Raw genomic sequence first — 20982 nt, 5'->3', positions numbered from 1 at the left:
CTCCATCTTCTTTTATTTTCAACAATTCAGAGTTTTCTGTTGTAAGCATAACACTCTGTCACCCATTTTTAAAAGGGAATTTTTTTTTTTTTTTTTGTAATTTTGAGAAATGCAGTTAATAAACATGTTTCAAATCTTCCTCAGGTCACCATGTGCTAGCTCAGTGTTCACCATATACTGCAAGTAGTAATGACTGAGTTTTGCAAAAAATGTCACTCCTGCTACCGTACACCCTCTTACTGTTTTGCTTAAATATTGCATATATATTGTCAATGGTATTGCTATTTATTATTATTAACTTATTTCAAGGACATAGAAATTGACACTGACGGAGGGGATGTGTGCCCACCAATATCCACCAATTACTAAAATGTCCCCACCAATAGTTGAATCACACTAAAAATAAAATAAAGCTCTGTAAACCCTTAGTGACCTAGATGTGCTCAAAGGGTTAAATCCATAGACATAAATAATTGATAATTGGGATGAAACAGTTAAATTGCATCACATGCATGCATCACATTGCAGTACATTCATGTAAATTGAGTTTCGGAGCATGCTTCATCAGTTGATATTTGTAATATTAAGTGTTTAAAACCTTTTTATTTATGATTTAAAAGCACGAAACAGAATTTGTGCGGTTCAATACATGCGCTTTAGAGATGTACGCCCAACCAATGTCAAGAGCAAATCTACGCCCTTGACTACAATCAAAGAAGATCAGTTTAAAACATGCGCATGATTTTGACAGGGAATATGGCACTATTGTCTGCTGCAGAAAGGCAGAGATGATACAGGAGGGCACATCATGGTGCAAACCGAAATAAAAACTTAAAATAATAGTTTAATTAACAAATCTCAGTATTTCACTATTTGTACTGTGCTATCTGTATGAAATTTAAAATGTTCCTTGTTTTTTTTTTTTTTTTTTTTTTTTACAATTGATGTCACAGCAGACCTGGAACAACTGAAGAACAAAACAAGACTTTTATTTTACAAGGAAATGTGTACCTTGTCAGTTTAAGAAAAAGAATCAAGGTCTTTATTTATGCAAAAATCACAAATTTCATTTGACTGTTGTCTAGTTCTCAATTACACTTACAAGTTACAGTCATGCTGTATGCATGTAAAAACAGTGAATGTCAGAATGACAAGATCAGTCTAAGAAAAACAGAGCATGTGATTATTTTAAAGTCATTATTATCAAGTATTGACTAAGCAAACATATAATAAATACCTAACACACACATGAAACTATAAATACCAATGTCTAATATCCAAATGAGAGTTTGTATAATAGGAATAATACCACAGGAAAAAATGCCTACAGTTTTACTGCTTTGCATAAAGAGTATGCAAAGAGTTAAACTAATGAAAACTTTTTTTGGTTTGCAAATGTTAACATCACTCTCATTCAAAATTCTGCAAATGATATTCTATTATTGACAGTTGTTGGCACGTTAGTAACATGAATTTAACTCCAGCCTTGTTTTGTATATTCTGTGACGATGACAAAAGTCACTAAATTACTGTATGGAGTACATTTGATGTTTCAATACATTCAGATTTCAGAGCATTTTTGGAAATATTTAGTTGAGTGCCACCCCAACATTGCTTTCTTTTCCTTTTTCATGCCTATATGAATCTGCTGTGACGTGATGACCTAAAGGAAATTAAGCAAATGTAAGTTTCAGTCTTTGTACTTTTCTGCAGATATTGTTGGCCATCAGGCGGTATTTTGACTGACCAATCATTAAAAGTATGTTCACCCCAAGAGAGTACAGTGCCATAACAGAGCGAAGCAAACGTCCTCCATCCAAACAAACACCAAAATGCACAAGGAGCTCTTCTCCCATAAGCCACAGTAAACCCAGAGAGAAGAGGACCGTCTGAATGATGCCGATGATTGTCAATCTCATCTGCTGCTTGTTTCGAAGAACAGAAAAAACTGTGCTGTTTTTCTCCATTCTCTTCATGTGCTTCCACAAGTAAATGACAGTCGTAATCCCTGACGCCAGCATGACGACAACACAAAGCACAAAAACACAACCTCGAATAGACATATATGTAATGTAGATTTCAATTGTGTCTGGTCTTAAATTTGATTCGCTGGTGATGTTCTCATGATCGCTGGTTGAATTAAATCCTGCTGCAGGAATTTCAGTCATTTCCAAGATGACACGAAAAAGGAATTCAGATAGAAAGAATAGTCTATCTGCAAATAATGCCGAGTACACAATGAGCCTGATGTGCTGCTTCATCCAGACCAAAAACGGCCACTGGACAGGAACGATCTGGAAGAAGTAACAAACATTCAGCCAAAGTGAGGTAGTGAAACCAGTCCACATGGCAAGAACAATAGCAGATCCTGAAACATCGTAAATCCATTGAGATGCATACAAAATGTCCAAGAAAACAAATAAAAGGTTTAAAATGTTATAAAAAAGACTGCATCCAATAAGTGACCACAGTAAAACATTAAGAGGCGGTTTTACGCCGCTTGCTGGTCCTTGGTCTGAAGAAAACATACAGTACACAAAAAAGACATTCATCAGATTAGTGGTCATCGAAACAGGCACATTAATCAAGGCAAATGCCACAGAGCTCATGTTAACCACAGGCGGATCCATTTTCCCACTGACCACTAATAGGAAGGTGTGCCTTATATAAACAAAGAAAATGTAAAGGCTCCACCTCTTCATTTAAATATGTTTATAGGAACTGAAATGACATCTGAGCGACCAATGAAGATCTTCCAGAAAGAGAAAGTGTGCATGAGCGTTTACATACCCTGTTGAGTACTTTAATTAGACATATCTAAAAATACATTAAAATAACTAATGTAATTATATTATTATATTAATTATATAATATAATTCTTAAAACTAATTAATTATCAAGGATATTCATATTTTAAACAAATATAAGAAAACACTGGGAATATAGTCATCTTCATTCTTCTTTTAGACCTTTAGTTTTTTTTATAGTATTTTTCACATTTATATAGCACTTAGTTTGGAGATCAAGCGGCCCAGACATGTTATTGAAAACTTGAGTGAAAATATTAGAGTGGAAAAAAAATACATATTACGAATTACACTAATCTTGACACTGTGAAAAATGTCCCAACACAAATATATTAAGTTAGTTTAATATTTACCCTTAGATTTACAAATTTAAGTTGATTGAACATAAAACAACTTATTCTTTGCACCAAAAAAAAAACATAAGAATTGTTTTAACTCATTGTAAATAAGTAGTTTGAACATGCAGCAAAATGTCTAAATGTATTCAGGTGCTGCCATGTGACTGATTTAGTAAATTAAATATCTCAGAAGAGCTACTGAGGGCTAGGCATGGGACATAAACGTTTTCAAGGTATACACGGCTTGGAAAAGTCATGGTTTTAAAACAAAATTATCTGCTATACCATTCCTAAGGTATGTGAAAGATTTTTTATTTACGTTTTTTTCTTTTTTTAGTTTTTTAGGACAACAGCCTCTCCAGCAGAAAAGATGCCGTTTTAAACTGTAAAGATGTCATTTTAAATAGTAAAAAAGCCGTTTAAAACTGTAAAGATGCCGTTTCAAAATTGTAAAGATGCCGTTTTAAACTGTAAAGATGCCGTTTTAAATTGTGAAGATCCCATTTTAAACTGTAAAGATGCCGTTTTAAAGTGTAAAGATGTTGTTTTAAACTGTAAAGATGTCATTTTAAATTGTAAAGAAGCCGTTTTAAACTGTAAAGATGCCGTTATAAAATTGTAAAGATGTCGTTTTAAAGTGTAAAGATGCTGTTTTAAACTGTAAAGATGTCATTTTAAATTGTAAAAAAGCCGTTTTAAACTGTAAAGATGCCGTTATAAAATTGTAAAGATGTCGTTTTAAAGTGTAAAGATGCCGTTTTAAATTGTGAAGATCCCTTTTTAAACTCTAAAGATGCCGTTTTAAACTGTAAAGATGCCGTTTTAAACTGTAAAGATGCCATTTTAAACTGTAAAGATGCCATTTTAAACTGTAAAGATGTTATTTTAAATCGTAAAAAAGCCGTTTAAAACTGTAAAGATGCCGTTTTAAACTGTAAAGATGCCGTTTTAAATTGTGAAGATCCCATTTTAAATTGTAAAGATGGTGTTTTAAACTGTAAAGATGCCGTTTTAAACTGTAAAGATGCCGTTTTAAATTGTGAAGATCCCATTTTAAATTGTAAAGATGGTGTTTTAAACTGTAAAGATGCCGTTTTAAACTGTAAAGATGCCGTTTTAAAATTGTAAAGATGTCGTTTTAAAGTGTAAAGATGCCGTTTTAAATTGTGAAGATCCCTTTTTAAACTGTAAAGATGCCGTTTTAAACTGTAAAGAGGCCATTTTAAACTGTAAAGAAGCCATTTAAAGGGCACCTATGGTGAAAAATATACTTTTCAACGGACATGTGTGTAAGGCCCAATCCCAAATCTACCCCTTAGCCCTTCCACTTACCCCTACCCCTCGTTTTGCGCGTGCACGCCAACGGGTAGTGGTCTCCCAATTCTCTTTAGCTTGAAGGCATAGGGCTAAGGGTAAGGGGTGAAAAGCCCTTCGAACAAAGATTTTTCAGGACCACACTTGAAACCAAGGGGTAAGAAAAAATTCCCAGAGTACCCCAGCAACAGCTGCACCCGGAAGTAAGGAGATCTACAAATTAGTATTTTTTGTCATTATTTTGAATTTTTACAACAAACACATGGTTTAATATATTTGTAACCGCATTCATGTTTTACCGTCATGCTTTTAAAAAAAATGCTAAAATAAAAACCGCTAAATATTGCAATGTATAGTGCCTTATCATAACTCCTGTACAGCAGCCCCACACATTCTGACACTCGATGACACTGGAATACCCAGTCAGAAAAGTCTAGTGGCTGGGAATGAGCTTTTTACAGTGTCTGCTATAATGTTAATGCTGTTTTGGTGTGTTTACATTGATGAGTATGGCCACTGTGTTAAATGCACAGTTTTACGATCTAATTGCCACATTAGATCATTATGATAACATAATATATGCCTTCAGTGATTTCCTGAAGATAAATACCAAAAAATAACACAACTGGAATCACTCTAGCAGTCGCGATCTTCTGATCTCATATGAAGCAAGAAATCGCGAGGACATGATGTGTGCAGGTGGTGTAGTTTTGTCCTAATTTGGGAGAAATTTTGAAGCCCTTCCCCTTTACCCTCGGTTGTAAGGGACAAGGGGAAGGGGTAGGGGTACAAATATAAAATTGGGATTGGGCCTAAGTATAGTGTATAGACTGTCATATTGGGGTGATAAAAAAACAGTCCTTTTTTTTTCAATTTAACAACATAAAAACGGTGGACCAATTGCAGTGGTTTTTAAATCAACCGCAACTTGACGTAGAAGTGCGGTCCCCCTGCCCACCAATATTGATTGATAGGCACGCATCACCATATCCTAAGTTTGTCTTTTCACGTCCGCCATTTTCAGCGTATGAGTCAAAGCAATGTCACTAAAGGAACACATTTGCTCTATTTTTAGATGCAAGGCTCATTGGACTCAACACAAGATCAACATTCACCACATGATCGCTGTAATCGGAATAATTGTTTGTAACTTAGTTTGTTTGTAGGTAGGTTTGCAAACCTGTATACTTTTCATTGCGTCTATCTTAAACTTCAGCTGTTTGCATTTCTCGCAGTCCCAGAAGCTCCAAGTGATCTTAACTTGGTGCAGTTGGAAAGTGCGAGCGCGTTGCCTCACGTGAGTGTCCCTCCATTGAAAATAAAATAACAAACTTGCCTCCAGGTCGCACACCAGAAGCGCTGCTCTGTGACGCACAGCATCGCGCCACGCAGCACCATCCATTTTAGAATTCTAAACATAGGTTTCTATCAGGGTACACACAATGGTGCTTCAAGTCGGTGGCTGTCCGCGGTGGCCAGCTATTATTCGGGACACTTCATGTTTCGGCCGCGCCATAGAGGTCCATCTGATTAGTTTAATTTTAAATAACATGCAAATGTGCATGTCTGGTGTGCCGTGTCGCGGCTCTAAGCGGGTCAACTGGTGCCTCAGTCAAAGTTAATTCAGTGTGAGTGGTTATTAGTCTGGGTGTACAAGCTCAGAACTTTAAACTAGCACACAGTTGTCTGTAAAACTATACAAAGACACAAATGATTGTGTACTCTCTGCTAGGTCTGTGTCCGAGTTGTACATGTACGGGTGAATGTTGGTCCTCTTACTCATGTTGCTTCTCTCTGTCTGCCTGTCTGTTGCCAAACACTGATTGGGGGGGCTCTTGGCTCCGCCCCCTTGTTACGTTGGGCGGAAATTTGAAACTAATTTTTATGTGAAGCAACACACCCCTAAAACAGCGGCCTGTGTACACACGCCCAAAATGACACTGTTTAACACATTATAATAAAAATCTGAATTGTGTTTTGAACTGAACCTAAACTGGCGCACTAAGAAGAACCATAATATTTATATTAAATCTTAAAAAAGGGGTAAACTATGTGCCCTTTAAATTGTAAAGATGCTGTTGATAATCTGTGATCATTTTTATTCAAGGTTATTATACCGTCAGAATCTTATACCGGCCCTTGCCTGAGGGCAAGTGAATATTTGATAAAGTATTGATGATTAAGTAAAAATCTCCTTTTTCATTGCATGTTAGCATTATGAAGGGGTTAAAAAAATCACCAGAAAACAGAACTATTAAAAGCTAACTTTTAATGCATAGAGAGGAAAAGCACACACACACACACCATGTGATTTGCAAATGTTCACATTTTCACTTCCATTGAAATGTATGCAAATTAAGCTCTGCTATTGTTCTAACTTAAATAACAATCAGATGACAGGAGAAACTGAATCATGAAGTTCTCTATCTGCACAAAAACATTTTTGCTTCCCTTCCATTATTCATGCATATTACAATCGCTATATCTGCTGTGAAGAGACAACCTAAACTAACTAAGATTAAAACAAGCATAAAATAAAAAAAGATGTTTTTTTTTTATAATTTAGCCATAAGGTGACATTTAATTACTCTAAGACATTAAAGCAATATAACAGACCAAAGCAAACTTTTTAAAAAAACATCTGAATGCATAAGGAGCTATTTTTTGTCAATATTTTAGCCATAAGGTGAAATCTTTGATCATTCCAAGAAAATAAAGCAACATAACAGAGCAAATCAAATGTCCAAACAGATATAAACAGTCAAATAAATCAGTATACATAAGGAGCTTATCTCCACATAAGCAACAGAAGCAAGAGAGGACAGTCTGTCTGATGCAGATGATTGTCAAACTAATCTGCTGCAAATGTTTCTAAACTGTGTCTAAAACTTGCTCTCTTCAGATCTAAACATACATTACTTGTAATATGCATTCAGTCCACCAGGTGGGACTGCAACAATTAAATTAAAAAGCAAAACGACAAGTCAACATCACCAATAACTAGTAGCATTAACTTTTGGCAGAATAACAATCTAAAGATATCTGTAACAATATATGTTGATAAAAAAAAAAGATTTTCTCTTATTAAAACGTAGCTTTATTAACTGTAAAGATGCTTAGTGACTGAAAACAAACTACAAAATGTGTTTCATAAAATGTAAAATAATGCCAATGTTAAAAAGGGAACAGAATATGAGAGCATGTAAATAGCTGATTAATAATTAAGCAATCAAATGAATAATAATTTGCATTCACACACATTTCTGTATGGAATAATTCATTCAGTAATAATAAACTATTTCTATTTTGCATTATACGTAGATAATATAGTACGTTTCAGAAAAATCACTATGGATTTCTACAGAATTATAGAATGGAGTTGAATGATGATAACGATATATATTTTGATAGAAGTAGTTAATGATTCCACTTTTAAAAGAGTATCCTAACCATGACTGAATGCGGATACTGCTGACAAGAAAGAGAAACGAGCGTGGTAAACAATACTAAAATAGCATGACCTATTTTTGGCCAAAAATTTTCGACGACCAAAAATTTGGTGAACCTCTAAAATCAACAGAATTATAGATTGCTGTTGTTGCATATTTCTGCTGTGCAACTGACTTTTGTGATCAATATCAATAAATATTTCTAGAGCTTTGTTAGCAAAATTAATTTAATTGCGATTTGATATATTATTGTTTATCAGCCAGCCTTACTCTGAAGCATGCAGAAGTAAATAAACTAAAACATGATACAGTTTTCCAATTAAATGGATCTCCATTTGTCAAAAGAAAGAATTTGGTGCAAGATTTGCAAAAATCACTGAGCCCTTTTGACAAGCAGAAGAAAAGCGAGTCTGTGGTTTGCAAATATAAAATGATTTCATTAGAGAATGCATTCATTTCTACAAATTATATCCTTGCAAAGAGTTACTGGCAAATCTAACTATGTTTACATTTTTACAAATATTTCATTTGTTTTAGTGTTTCTGTGACATTTAAAATCATTTTAAAAAGTTATGTCCATTCAAATAAAATCACCCACACATTAGTTTGAGTGCTGTCTTAACATTTGACCCAAAAATGTTACTATGGAACCAGCATTTTTCTAAATATCATCATTTGTGTTCAACAAATGAAAAAAAAAAAACTGATGAAGTTTAAAACCACAAGAGGGTTAATAAATAATGAGGTCATTTTCCTCATCCAATAACTATCTTTTTAATTCATCTGCTGCCAGAAGTGACAACCAAAATTAAATAGGATTTAACAGGATTAGGATTTTGGTTTTCTTGTCTTTTTGCCGATATCCTTAGCCAGAAGTCGGAATTTGGACTGACCAATTCCTAAAAGTAAGGTCGTTCCAAAAGAATACAGTGCCATTACAGTGGAAGCCAAACGGGAGCCCACATCAAAACCACCAATATAACAAAAAATGAACTCTTCAGTCATGAGCCACCCTGAAGCAAAGAAGAAGAGGACCGTCTGAATGATGCCCATGATGGTCACTCTCATCTGCTGCCTTTTACAAAGAGCAGATAAAGAGCTGGTGTTCTCCTTCATTCTCTTCATGTGCTTCCACAAGTAGACGACAGTCGTGATGCCTGACGTCAGCATAATGCCAAGACAAATGAAAAAATAGCAAAATTTCAGCCAAAAGTCTGCGATAAACATGTAGTATCCGAAATCTGCTGACTGGCTGGTGGTGTTGTCATAAACGCTGGATGAATTAAAGGACATCACTACCCTCCGAATCTCAAGAAAAACACGTATGACATATTGAGACAGAAAGTAGAGTCTGTCAAGAAACAACAAGACGTACATGAAGAGTTTGATGTGCTTCTTCATCCAGATAAAGCAAGGCCATCGGACTGGAACAATCTGCAAGAAGTAACAAACTTGCAGACCGAGGCATGCAGTAAAACTTGTCCTTATGGCGAAAAGTATAGTAGCACCCGAAATAATGTACAGCCAGACAGGTGGGTAAACTAATTCATACAAAACAAATAAAAGGTTGAAAATGTTATGAAGAAGACTGCATCCAATAAGGGACCACAGCAAAACATTCAGCGGCGGTTTTACATTGTTTGCTTGTCCTTTCTCTGAAGAAAACATACAGTACACAAAAAATACATTCATCAGAATAGTGATAATAGAAACTGGCACATTGACTAAGGCATAGGCCAAGAAGCTAATGTAAACAAAAAAGAAACCCATTTTTCCACTGAGGACTAAGAGGAGTGAGTTTCTTATATACACAGTGAAACTGTAAAACTCCACCCTCTAAATTTAAAATAAAAAAATAACGACATGCAAATCTTTGAGCAATGAGATGTGACATTCGAATTTGAAGCTACAAAGAAAAAATTTAGAAAAACATGTTACATAATACATAAAAAATATAAAATGTTACATTTAGACATTATAAAAGTGTATGTGTGTAAACGAGAGTGTATGGGTGTTTCCCAGTGTTGGGTTGCGTCTGGAAGGCCATCCGCTGCATAAAACATAAGCTGGATAAGTTGGCGGTTCATTCTGCTGTGGCGACCCCTGATTAATAAAGGGACTAAGCTGAAGAAAACGAACAAATGAAAGTCTCTAATTAGAGAATTTTAATGACAATATTAAAGACAATATTCATAAGCAATGTAAGCCAATGTAAATGTTGCATCTTTCAATATTGTATCTTTACCACATTTACTCATTTGTTCTTGTTTCAAATTTAAAAATATTTTTGTTAGATTTCCTGGAAAATTGAGAGAATTGTGCATCTTGATTCAAGGATGTTTAAAAATCAAAGCATAATAGAAAAAAACCAACAAGTCCATATGCACAATTTAATAATAAGACGTTTGCTTCTATGAGGCAAAATTATGACTTTACCTGCTGAAACCCCAGCTGCTATTAGAAACGGAAATTAGCCTTGATTTGTATCGTTGCCACATTTTGAATAAATCATTGTGGTCTGTTTAGTGTTAATGGTTCGTTCTTATTAATGTATTTATTTGTATACACAGCTCATTTAAAAGGCTTTTGAACCAGAACTTCATTCATCTGCTTTTATTTGCATTTTGAGAAACAGAAACACCAAAATGACTACTAATAAAGAAATGGTATTAAAAGCAGAATGGCCAAATAAATGATATTTACTCACGCTCATGTTGTTCCGAAACATTTGGACAAATGAAAAATAAATGTTCATGAAAACACGCTTGTAGCTCTCAAACCACATGTGGTGCTATTAAACACACTGCGTCAGGTTTGAAATCAAAAGCCCACAAGACAGAAGACAACTAGTGAGGTTTGGTGCCTTTTGTAGTAGGTTACATTTTACAAATTCTAAGGGAAACTAGATAAAAACAATTTCAATTCGGTCTCCCTTGAATCGTTTACAGAAATCCACAAAGAAACTTTAAAACTTTTTTTCAAATGAGCAAATCCAGCATTATGAATGTGTCTTCCAGGATTAAGGCCGAGTGATGGGTTAGGTCCTCTCAAACAAAGACTGTAGAATCACTTGCAAAGGCAAGAACAGATTCCCAGCTTCAACGAAAACACAGTAGACAGGTATGTCCCAAATGTAGTAGCAAAGATTTTACCTCTTGCAGTCATTGCTTTTTTATGTAATGAAGGACATTGTGCAGTTTGTGGTGTAAAGAAAGAAAAGGTGTTCTGATGGGAGGTGAGCAGGAACCTAACAAATTCAGTTTCAAATCAATGAGAAAGTATCTGGGTCAGGAAGACTTCCAGGTTCCTATCCGCGGTTATGCACAAGACAAAAACCATGTAACCAAGTAGCAAAGCTTATCAGAAAGAAAGCTATTCTTAAATGTCATATTAATGGTTTTTCAGTAAGTTCTCGATCAGACACAGGGTCACAAATTAGTATAATTGATGACATTTGGAAAAGTAAACTTTCGACCCCTATCTGAGATAGTTGGTGGGGGTGATTTCAGTTTCAGCTGTTAATAGGGATACTTTCCCTTTTGAGGGATGGACAGAGATGACTGGATTATTCCCTCACAATGCAGGAGGCTGTTGTTACAGTTGGTACAAAAGATGTAATTGTACCTGCTGGCTGGCAGACTCATGTGAAGTGTAAAACCCCAGCTGGCCAAGACCTCTCAGAGCCAGTAGTGTAGTTTGAATCTGATGACAAGAGTACACCACTGACCCAACTGGACAATGGAGAAGGGCTGATAGAGATAGGGTCGGTCATTCCCTTCTATGTCAAGATCCCTCTGAGCAATCTTTTCGCAAGTGAAGTCTGCAGTCATCGACACACATACATGGGTAGTATCCAACCCATAGTTCACTTTATCCAACAAGATATGGAGAGTGACATTGATATACCAGTGAGTCAGATGGAAGGGGGAGTCCCTCAAGAAAAGTAGCCCCCACCTGTTAACATAAGCCATCTAGAAGAACAGCAGAAACTAGTCAGAGTAATGCTCTATGAAGAGTCAAATGCCATTGCACAAGAAGATGATATAGGGTGTATCCCAAGCTTACAGATGTCGATCAGCTTGAAGGACTACATCCCTGTTTAGGGAACATATGCCTCCATCCCAAAACCCCTGAATAAAGAGGTGAAGGAATACATCCAGCACTTACTACCTCAAGGGTGGGTGACCAAGCCTGTGGTGTGTGTTCATAAGAAAGATGGCACCCTTAGGCTGTGTATTGACAACAGATTATTGAATCAAAAGAAGTTCCAGATAGACACCCACTTCCCTGGATCCAGGACCTTTATTGACAAACATAGGGGGTTACCGATTGTATTCAATCCTAGACCAGGGAAAAGACTACCATCAGGAATTTATGGCTGAAGGGTCCTGAAACCTGAAAGCATTGACTGTTTAGGCTTGCCAATGCACCAGCTGCCTTTCAAAGGAGCATGCTTGACTCACTAAGAGATGAACTGTGCATTGCATACATCGATGACATCCTCAACTATGGTGAGACATTTGACAACCATGTTTAAGAATTGAGGAGAGTCCTCAGGGCACTGCAAATGCATGGAGTAAAGCTGAGACCAGAAAAATGTGAACTCTACAAGAGAGAGGTTAGATATCTGGGAAGACTGGTTTCAGACTGGTGTGCTTCTTGAACTGAGCAACATGGACGCAGTGATCTCCCTGAATAAAAAGAAACCAAACACAGTTGGTGAGCTGTGACAATTACTGGGTTTCCTCAGTTACTACCACACATACATCCAGGATTTCTCATCGATTGCTAAGCCAATGTATGAGCTCCTCTAGTCTCATGCATTAGTAGCCAATGCAGAACAGATCAAGTATGGCAGAGCTGGAAGAAGGGGAGCACAGTTACCATCACGTGCCAGAGTAGAGTGGACAACAGAACACCAAGATGTGTTGGAAAGAATTATTGAGACTTTAACCCGCCCCCCAGTACTGACCTACCCGAAATTTATACTCCCATTTATGCTTCATACTGATGCCTCTGAACAAGGACTTGGAGCTGTGCTATATCAGCAGCAAAACAGCAGGCTCAGAGCCATTGGCTATGGCTTCAGGACACTGACCCCAGCTGAGAGAAGATAAAGACTTCACTCTGAAAAGCTCGAGTTTTTGGCAATTTGAGTGGGCAGTCTGCAAAAGGTTCCATGATCACCTGTTCAATGCACCCCCCTTCAAAGGGTTCACTGACAACAACCCCTTGACATTTGTCCTAAGGACATCCAACTCAATGCTATTGGGCACGTGTGGGTGGGAGAATTAGCAGACATAGCAAGGAGACAACTTTATTAGCCATTTATGAAGATCGAGCACTGTCACCCAGCAGTGCTGATGCATCAAGCAGAAGAAGTCTGTGATTCAAGTTAAAGCCCCAATGGATAGTCTCACTTCATATACATTAATATCACATGTACTGTATCTGTACTAACTTCAAAGTTAACAAAAAGGCTTTACCATCAAGTTGCTAAAAGAGGTATTACTAACTATTTTGTTTTGGGTAAACGTGTCTGTTATACTCATCAACTGTAACATAATTGTTTATTTTTGTATTACAGTGAGCCATTTCAGTTTTTCAGATGAAATGAATGATACTTACAGTAATATGTTTAATGCTTATGGACACTTTGAAAAATGCTTAATTTTTATGAGATTTATGCATTTAGGCATGTAGACATGGTCAAGGCGATCTGCTGCAGATCAGAGCATCAGAATATGGAAAAAAAGATGATTTAAGTGACTTTGAACATGGCATAGTTGTTAGTGCCAGATGAACTGGTCTGAGTATTTCAGAAACTGTTTATCCACTGAGATTTTCCAGGGACAACCATCTGTAGGATTTACAGAGAATGATCCGAAAAAGAGAAAATAACCAGTGAGCAGCAGTTCTATGGGCGCAAATGCTTTGTTGGTGCCAGCGGTCAGAAGAGAAGAGACATACTGGTTGGAGCTGATAGAAAGGCAACAGTAACTCAAATAACCACTCATTACAACTGTGGTATGCAGAAGATCATCTCTGAACAACCTTGAGGCGGATGGGCTACAGGAGCAATAGATCACAGCAAGTGCCACTCCTGTCAGTTAAGAACAGAAAACTGAGGCTACAATTCACACAGGCTCACCAAAATTGGACAATAGAAGATTGGAAAAACGTTGCCTGGTCTGATGAGTCTCAAGTTCAGCAGCCACATTTGGATTGTAGGATCAGAATAACAACATGAAAGCATAGATCCATCCTGCCTTGTATCAACAGTTCAGGCTAGTGGTGGTGTAATAGTAGAGCTGTGAACCTACACTGGTCTCACGGTTCGGTTACGATTATCATGCCATTGATTCAGTTCAATTCGATATCTTAGTGCATCACGGTGCATTGACGATGCTTTTCATACAGTTTTATATTTTCTTCACAGCACGAGAGGGGTCTGGATGCAGACGTGGTGCAGTCCAATCTGAGCTGCATCCAATGCTTTTTAATGGGCTCACCTAACCCTCACAGTGACATCACTCTAGCTCCATTTGAGTGCATTGTGTCTGACATTGCATTGCTGAGTGACGCAATCTCAGCTTGCATCATAAAGGCTGCATCTAGATACTATAGCACAGCACAGCAATTCTTGTATTAAAATGTATAAATATATTTATATACTATCTGTAATACAATTTTGTCCTTTAATACAAACAGTCAGATATATAAACTGTACATTTAAACAACACAAGCATTTATAGCAAATAAACAAATACAAATATCCCGCTCACTTTCTGAGCCTTGTCTATTAAGTTTTTACACCCCTCTGATTGATCACGCGCTCAACAGAAAGGGCTGCGATTGGCTCTTGCGCGCTGGCGCTCTTCACAGATGAGTGATACTGATAACTGATAGCTGATCCATGATAGAAGCAGTGGAGAAAACTCTGCAGACACGCGCTCGTGTCTGCATCCAGAAGTATCGCTGTAAAATAGCCAAGAGGAGAGGAACCGTTAGAGCGTTATAAATACTCGCGCTTGCCTCCCCCGCCCTAGTAAGCAACCGCGACATAGCACATATGAGATAAATGACATCAGTACACAATAACCGGTTATGATAATTACTTAACCAATGCCAAATTGTCCACATCTGCATCGCGGTGCACCGAAGAAACAAATAATTTTGACATGTAATGTTGTGTGGGATATTTTCTTGGCACACTGTGGGCCCTTTGGGTACCAATTGAGCATCATGTCAGTGCCACAGCCTACCTGAGTATTGTTGCTGACATTGTCCATTCCTTTATGATCACAGTGTACTCATTTACTGATGGTTACTTCCAGCAGGATAACACACCATGTCATAGTGAATCATTTCAGACTAACTTCCTGAACATGGCAATAAGTTCACTGTACTCAAATCGCCTCCACAGTCACTAGATCTCAATCCAATAGAGCACCTTTGGGATGTGGTGGAACGGGAGATTCGCATCATGGATGTGCAGCAGACAAATCTGCAGCAACTGCGTTATGTTATCATGTCAATATGGGCCAAAATCTCTAAGGAATATTTCCAGTACCTTGTTGATTCTCTGCCAAAGGATTAAGGCAGTTCTGAAGGCGAAAGGGGGTCCAACCCGGTACTGGTAAGGAGTACCTAATAAAGTGGCCAGTGAGTGTGTATATATAAAAAAGAACCAAGACAAGTGTTTAGTTAAGCTGAATACAATCTTTATTGATTTTTTTATGGACCACATGTACAGACTTATATAGAAATATTTATGAAGGTATAGGACATTGTGATCAGATGATTGTAATAAAGTTATTACTAGAGCAGCTTGACTGTGAACAATACAACTTTGACCGTCTCATTATTTCTATCACATAGAACTGCCAACTGGACTGTGGGTGTGGTACAAAAGAATACAGGATTAATCAACTTTTTCTATAGTATATTTCTGAAAAATAACTATGGACATTTAAAACTATGAAGCATGCGAAAGTAAATAAATGAAAGTATGATACAGTATTCCAAATAAACAAATCTCCACTTGACAAAAGGACAAATTTGTTGCAAGATTTGCAAAAATCACTGAACCCTTTTGACAAGCAGTAGAAAAGTGAGTCTGTGGTTTGCAAATATAAAATGATTTAATTTCAGGGTACTTTGATTTCAACAAATTACCCCTTTGTTGTACTGGCAAATCTAACTATGTTTACTTAAAAAAAATATCTTAAAGAAACCCTTTTCAGTATTACTCTTTGAAAATTAAAAATCATTTTAAAAAGTCTTTATGTGCATGGAAATAAAATCACCCACGTATTAGATTTAGTGCTGTTTTTACATTTAATCCTCTTAAAGGGATCATCCACCCAAAATAGTTTTTTTATACTATGGAACCAGAATTTTTCAAAATATCTATATAAAATAACTTGTTTAAAACCACACGAGACAAAATAAATGATGAGGTCACTTTCCCCATCCAATATCTACCTCTTTAATTCATGCTCATAAATGCATCTGCTGTCAGAAGTGACAACCCAAATTAAATTTCAGGATTTTGGTTTTCTTGTCTTTTTGCAGATATCCTTAGCCAGAAGTCGGAATTTGGACTGACCAATCCCTAAAAGTAAGGTCGTTCCAAGAGAATACAGTGCCATTACAGTAGAAGCCAAATGGGTGCCCACATCATAACCACCAAAATAACACTCAATGAACTCTTCAGTCATGAGCCACCCTGAAGCAAAGAAGAAGAGGACCGTCTGAATGATGCCCATGATGGTCACTCTCATCTGCTGCCTTTTACAAAGAGCAGATAAAGAGCTGGTGTTCTCCTTCATTCTCTTCATGTGCTTCCACAAGTAGACGACAGTCGTGATGCCTGACGTCAGCATAATGCCAAGACAAATGAAAAAATAGCAACATTTCAGCCAAAAGTCTGCGATAAACATGTAGTATCCGAAATCTGCTGACTGGCTGGTGGTGTTGTCATAAACGCTGGATGAATTAAAGGACATCACTACCCTCCGAATCTCAAGAAAAACACGTATGACATATTGAGACAGAAAGTAGAGTCTGTCGAGAAACAACAAGACGTACATGAAGAGTTTGATGTGCTTCTTCATCCAGATAAAGCAAGGCCATCGGACTGGAACAATCTGCAAGAAGTAACAAATTTGCAGACCGAGGCATGCAGTAAAACTTGTCCTCATGGCGAAAAGTATAGTAGCACCTGAAATAATGTACAGCCAGACAGGTGGGTAAACTAATTCATACAAAACAAATAAAAGGTTGAAAATGTTATGAAGAAGACTGCATCCAATAAGGGACCACAGCAAAACATTCAGCGGCGGTTTTACACTGTTTGCTTGTCCTTTCTCTGAAGAAAACATACAGTACACAAAAAATACGTTCATCAGGATAGTGATAATAGAAACTGGCACATTGACTAAGGCATAGGCCAAGAAGCTAATGTAAACAAAAAAGAAACCCATTTTTCCACTGAGGACTAAGAGGAGTGAGTTCCTTATATACACAGTGAAAGTGTGAAACTCCACCCTCCAAATTTAAAATAAGGAATAACGACATGCAAATCTCTAAATAATGAGATGTGACATTCAAATTTGAAGCTACCAAAAATATATATGAGCAATTCCAGCGTAATGGATGTGACATTTGCAGTAAAATCTCAAAACATAAATTCACAGAGAAAGTATATATCAACATTATATAGAAACATCTCTTTATATTTGTCAAAACAACTGACCACAGAATTAAGGGATCAGGAAAATATCAATCTGTAAACATGTTTTGTACTTTAAATGAGTAGAATAAACATGCGTTATAGATCAAAAAAGTCTGTGAGTTTACAGTTTACAGCATACTTTGTAGCAATTCTGTGAATTAAACTGCACAACCCCAAAACAATAATGCTAATCATAAGGAGAAGAGTTGGCTCATAAAACAAACATGATTTTATTTTATTTTTATTATTTTTTAGAATATTATTGCATTTATGAGGAAAAAGCTTTGTTATGGATGACTGATGTGACATTGCCACATGTGTGACTTTGGTAAATCAAATCAAATTGTTTAAAAACATTGATAGAGACATTTTTAAATATTTCTAAAAGTACTGTAAAAACTTGCATACACAAAAAACGTAGATACAGTTTCGGGATTTTAATGAAAACGTTTTAATGAAATGTCTGTTCAATTTAAATGTAGGTCTAATTGTTCTATCACATCGACACATTTGTTCTTAGTTTTAAACAAACATATTTTTGTTAGATTTCTCAAAGAAATGATACACTTTACATGTCGTGTGTATCTTGATTTAAGCATGTTTAAAATGGTAGATTAGGGGGGAAACACTATGACAATTTTAGCAGTGCATCTGTTATGTTTGCTTTTATGAGATAAAATTCTGGCTTTAGCTGCAAAAATTAGTTTTGGTTTGAATTGTAGCCAAATTTTGAATAAATCATTGTGGTCTGTTTAGAGTAAATGGTTCGTTGTTATTAATGCTTTTATTTGTATACACCTCATTGAAATACCTTTGAACCAGAACTTCATTCATCTGCTTTTGTTTGCATTTCAAGAAACAGAAACACCAAAATGACCATGAAAATCGAAAAAGAAATCGTTCCAAAAGAAGAACGATCAAATAAATTATATTTACTCACGCTCATGTTGTTCCGAAACATTCGAGCAAATGAAAACGTAACCATCCGCACGCTGTAGCTGGCAAACCAAATTTGGCGCCATTAGACAAACTGCGTCTATGGAAGGCCGTTGGGGCCAAAACGTCTGCAACAAACGTGTTAACGCATATGCGTCTTGTATGACGTCAAAACGTTACACAACAGGCGACAACTAGTGGCGTTCGGCGTCTGTAAAGCCCCTTTTTCTCATTATTTTGTAAAGATTTTAAATATTATTTGAATACAATCTCTACCTCCTGCAATGTTAAAGGGTCACGAAACACCAAAACACATTTTTTGAGCTTTTGACAGTCGTATATGTGTCCCACACTGCTAAAAACACTATTAGGACACCTATATTTCACTAAAAAGTGTAAATTGGTTGTTTTTGCGTTATTTCAAGCAAATTCGTACTTCCGGTTTGAAACGAATTTTTGAAGCTGCGTCACAGTCATGACATAATAGCGTGTATTCCAGCGTGCAGACTGGGCGTCTGTGCCTGAGTGAGTCTTATTACGTCTTACAGTGTGATACATTAATGCATGAGTAAGGCTTGGTTCAAACCAATCAGCGCGCTCTATTGTGCAACTTCATTAATATTCATTTGTGTCACCGTGTTTACACCACAAAGACGCCACGTTGTGTTGGCAAAACAAGCGTGAAGTGTTGCTTTTATAGTTTGCTGCCGTTAAGTTTCGTTTTCATTTTCTCTCTGTGAGAGCTCAGCTAGAGTCACGTGTGGATTAACAGTGTACGCGACGCTCGACAACAATAACTTACGTGTCTAAGGAGGATTATTGTTTACCTGAGAGCTGTTCTCATCTGCAAACGCTGAAATCTGGATTTGCTTGTAGTATTCTCTCCATAAAGACGCGGCTCTAGTTGCTGGTGATTGTCCTGTCTCTACAGATTTGGTAAGTGAGCGACCAGTGCTCTTTGTTTATTCAGTTTGTTCATATCGAATTAAGTTAACTATAGCACTGAGTGCAGAAATGTTAGCACCGCATTTAGTGACCGGAATAACACACGCGGCTTTCTGACGCTACCTGCCGTGTGCATCTAAGTTTCCGGGAAATGCGGAGTTTTTTTTTTCTCTCATTCGCCGTGCGGTATCAAACATTGCATGAAAAATACACGCTTAGAGCAGTTCCTCGAATCAAATATCTCGTTTGTCGCGAGGGGCATGAATGAATTCCCTGAATGAAAGAGCCAAACTGCAGTTAAAGTCCAACATTTATTAATTCAGCAAATAATTCGACTACAGATGTCCATGTAGGTTAAACACCATCGCTTTCTCCTGTTTGTGTGGGTGTGTATTTTGACTCTGAAACTCGCACGTGCACAAATAGACACTCCCACACCATCCCACTTTAGTTCCTCCGACACTCCCCCCTAAACAGAGCTGGACACGCCCACTTTTCTGACTTTTTCGAAAGTAGAGGTGTGAAAACACCCTGCTGAAACGAGGGGGTTTCATGGCCCTTTAAAGCTTTAAAATTAATAACTGTACATGCATTTTACAGTATTGTCTCTTTTCTATAATACCCAGCTGACTGTATTTTATTTGACCTTTTATACATGACTGCGACCTTCCTTTAAGATGAATTTAAAGTGATCTATTATAATTTATATTACCCCTGGCATAATTTTTTGTTTCTCTTTTTGTGTTGTCTATTTTTTGTTGTTATAGGATTTATAGTTTTCTCTATATTTTTGTAATGTTGTTGAGCTTTCAAATAAAAAAAAAAAACTACTGGGGTTCGGCACTTAAAATTTAATTAAAAAAATTTCACCATCCCATTTATGCAAACACTTAATTGACAACACATAACACATATTTCATACTTGCAGTTTTGCTCATTCGTTCTGGAAAGCAGTGCAATTGATAATTGACTGTGGTAATTGACTTTCACATTACAATATACGGAATTACAAAAGATGGCTCGATTGCACGATTTGATAAATATTGTCATTGTATTAGCCAAATATTTTATTAATAAATGCAAATATTTAAAAATCCCCCCCATACGTATTGTCTTTATAAATGACATATTCAGATGCCCTGGCTAAAATTAAAGCAAACAATAAAAATGCTTAATTTATTTGTATTTGTATCAACTTGCAATAGACGTCATCTGTTTTACGTTGTTTTTGTTGTTGTTTTTAGTTTGGATGATTTCTGTAACTTTGTATTTATTTATTTTTATAGTCTTGTAAAGTTGAATATCATTTAGTTGTATTTAGATTTTGTATTTACAATTAAAAAACGCCACCTCCACACAAACTTTTAATTTCAGTCAGTCAGCCTCAGAACTTCCCGTGAACTGTCTTTCCATCATAAAATTGCCACATTTAAGGTCTGAGTAATTTTTTTTTT

The 20982-nt window shown here is 36.6% G+C and overlaps 4 protein-coding genes across 4 annotated transcripts in view; all 4 read right to left on the bottom strand.

Moving 5' to 3' along the window:
• kansl1l (KAT8 regulatory NSL complex subunit 1-like) overlaps nt 1-18661 on the bottom strand; it is a 59269-nt gene extending 40608 nt beyond the window's left edge. Inside the window, exon 1 of the mRNA XM_087268210.1 lies at nt 18588-18661. The gene's annotated coding sequence lies outside the window, so the exon portion shown is untranslated. The remainder of the gene's footprint in view (nt 1-18587) is intronic.
• On the bottom strand, nt 1674-2702 carry tas2r3 (taste receptor, type 2, member 3). The gene has a single exon (NM_001105135.1). The coding sequence runs from the start codon at nt 2700-2702 to the stop codon at nt 1674-1676; it is 1029 nt and encodes a 342-aa protein (NP_001098605.1).
• On the bottom strand, nt 6722-9714 carry LOC147835370 (uncharacterized). The gene has a single exon (XM_087268244.1). It carries the CDS (start codon nt 9676-9678, stop codon nt 8737-8739), a length of 942 nt encoding a protein of 313 aa, XP_087124370.1. The 5' UTR covers nt 9679-9714; the 3' UTR covers nt 6722-8736.
• tas2r201.1 (taste receptor, type 2, member 201, tandem duplicate 1) lies at nt 16455-17396 on the bottom strand. The gene has a single exon (NM_001083864.1). It carries the CDS (start codon nt 17394-17396, stop codon nt 16455-16457), a length of 942 nt encoding a protein of 313 aa, NP_001077333.1.
• Nucleotides 18662-20982: the final 2321 nt, after the last annotated feature.

Source organism: Danio rerio, chromosome 9 (genome assembly GCF_052040795.2).
Source record: "Danio rerio strain M-AB ecotype USA chromosome 9, GRCz13ab, whole genome shotgun sequence".
In the NCBI taxonomy this organism is placed as follows: Eukaryota; Metazoa; Chordata; class Actinopteri; order Cypriniformes; family Danionidae; genus Danio; species Danio rerio.
The sequence above is the reverse complement of the archived record's forward strand: the minus strand, read 5'-3'. Positions and strand labels throughout refer to the sequence as shown.

Bases quoted from the DNA above. Each gene is read 5' to 3' on its own strand.
- tas2r3 (NM_001105135.1), bottom strand. From the start codon at position 2,702: ATGAAGAGGTGGAGCCTTTACATTTTCTTTGTTTATATAAGGCACACC.
- LOC147835370 (XM_087268244.1), bottom strand. From the start codon at position 9,678: ATGGGTTTCTTTTTTGTTTACATTAGCTTCTTGGCCTATGCCTTAGTC.
- tas2r201.1 (NM_001083864.1), bottom strand. From the start codon at position 17,396: ATGGGTTTCTTTTTTGTTTACATTAGCTTCTTGGCCTATGCCTTAGTC.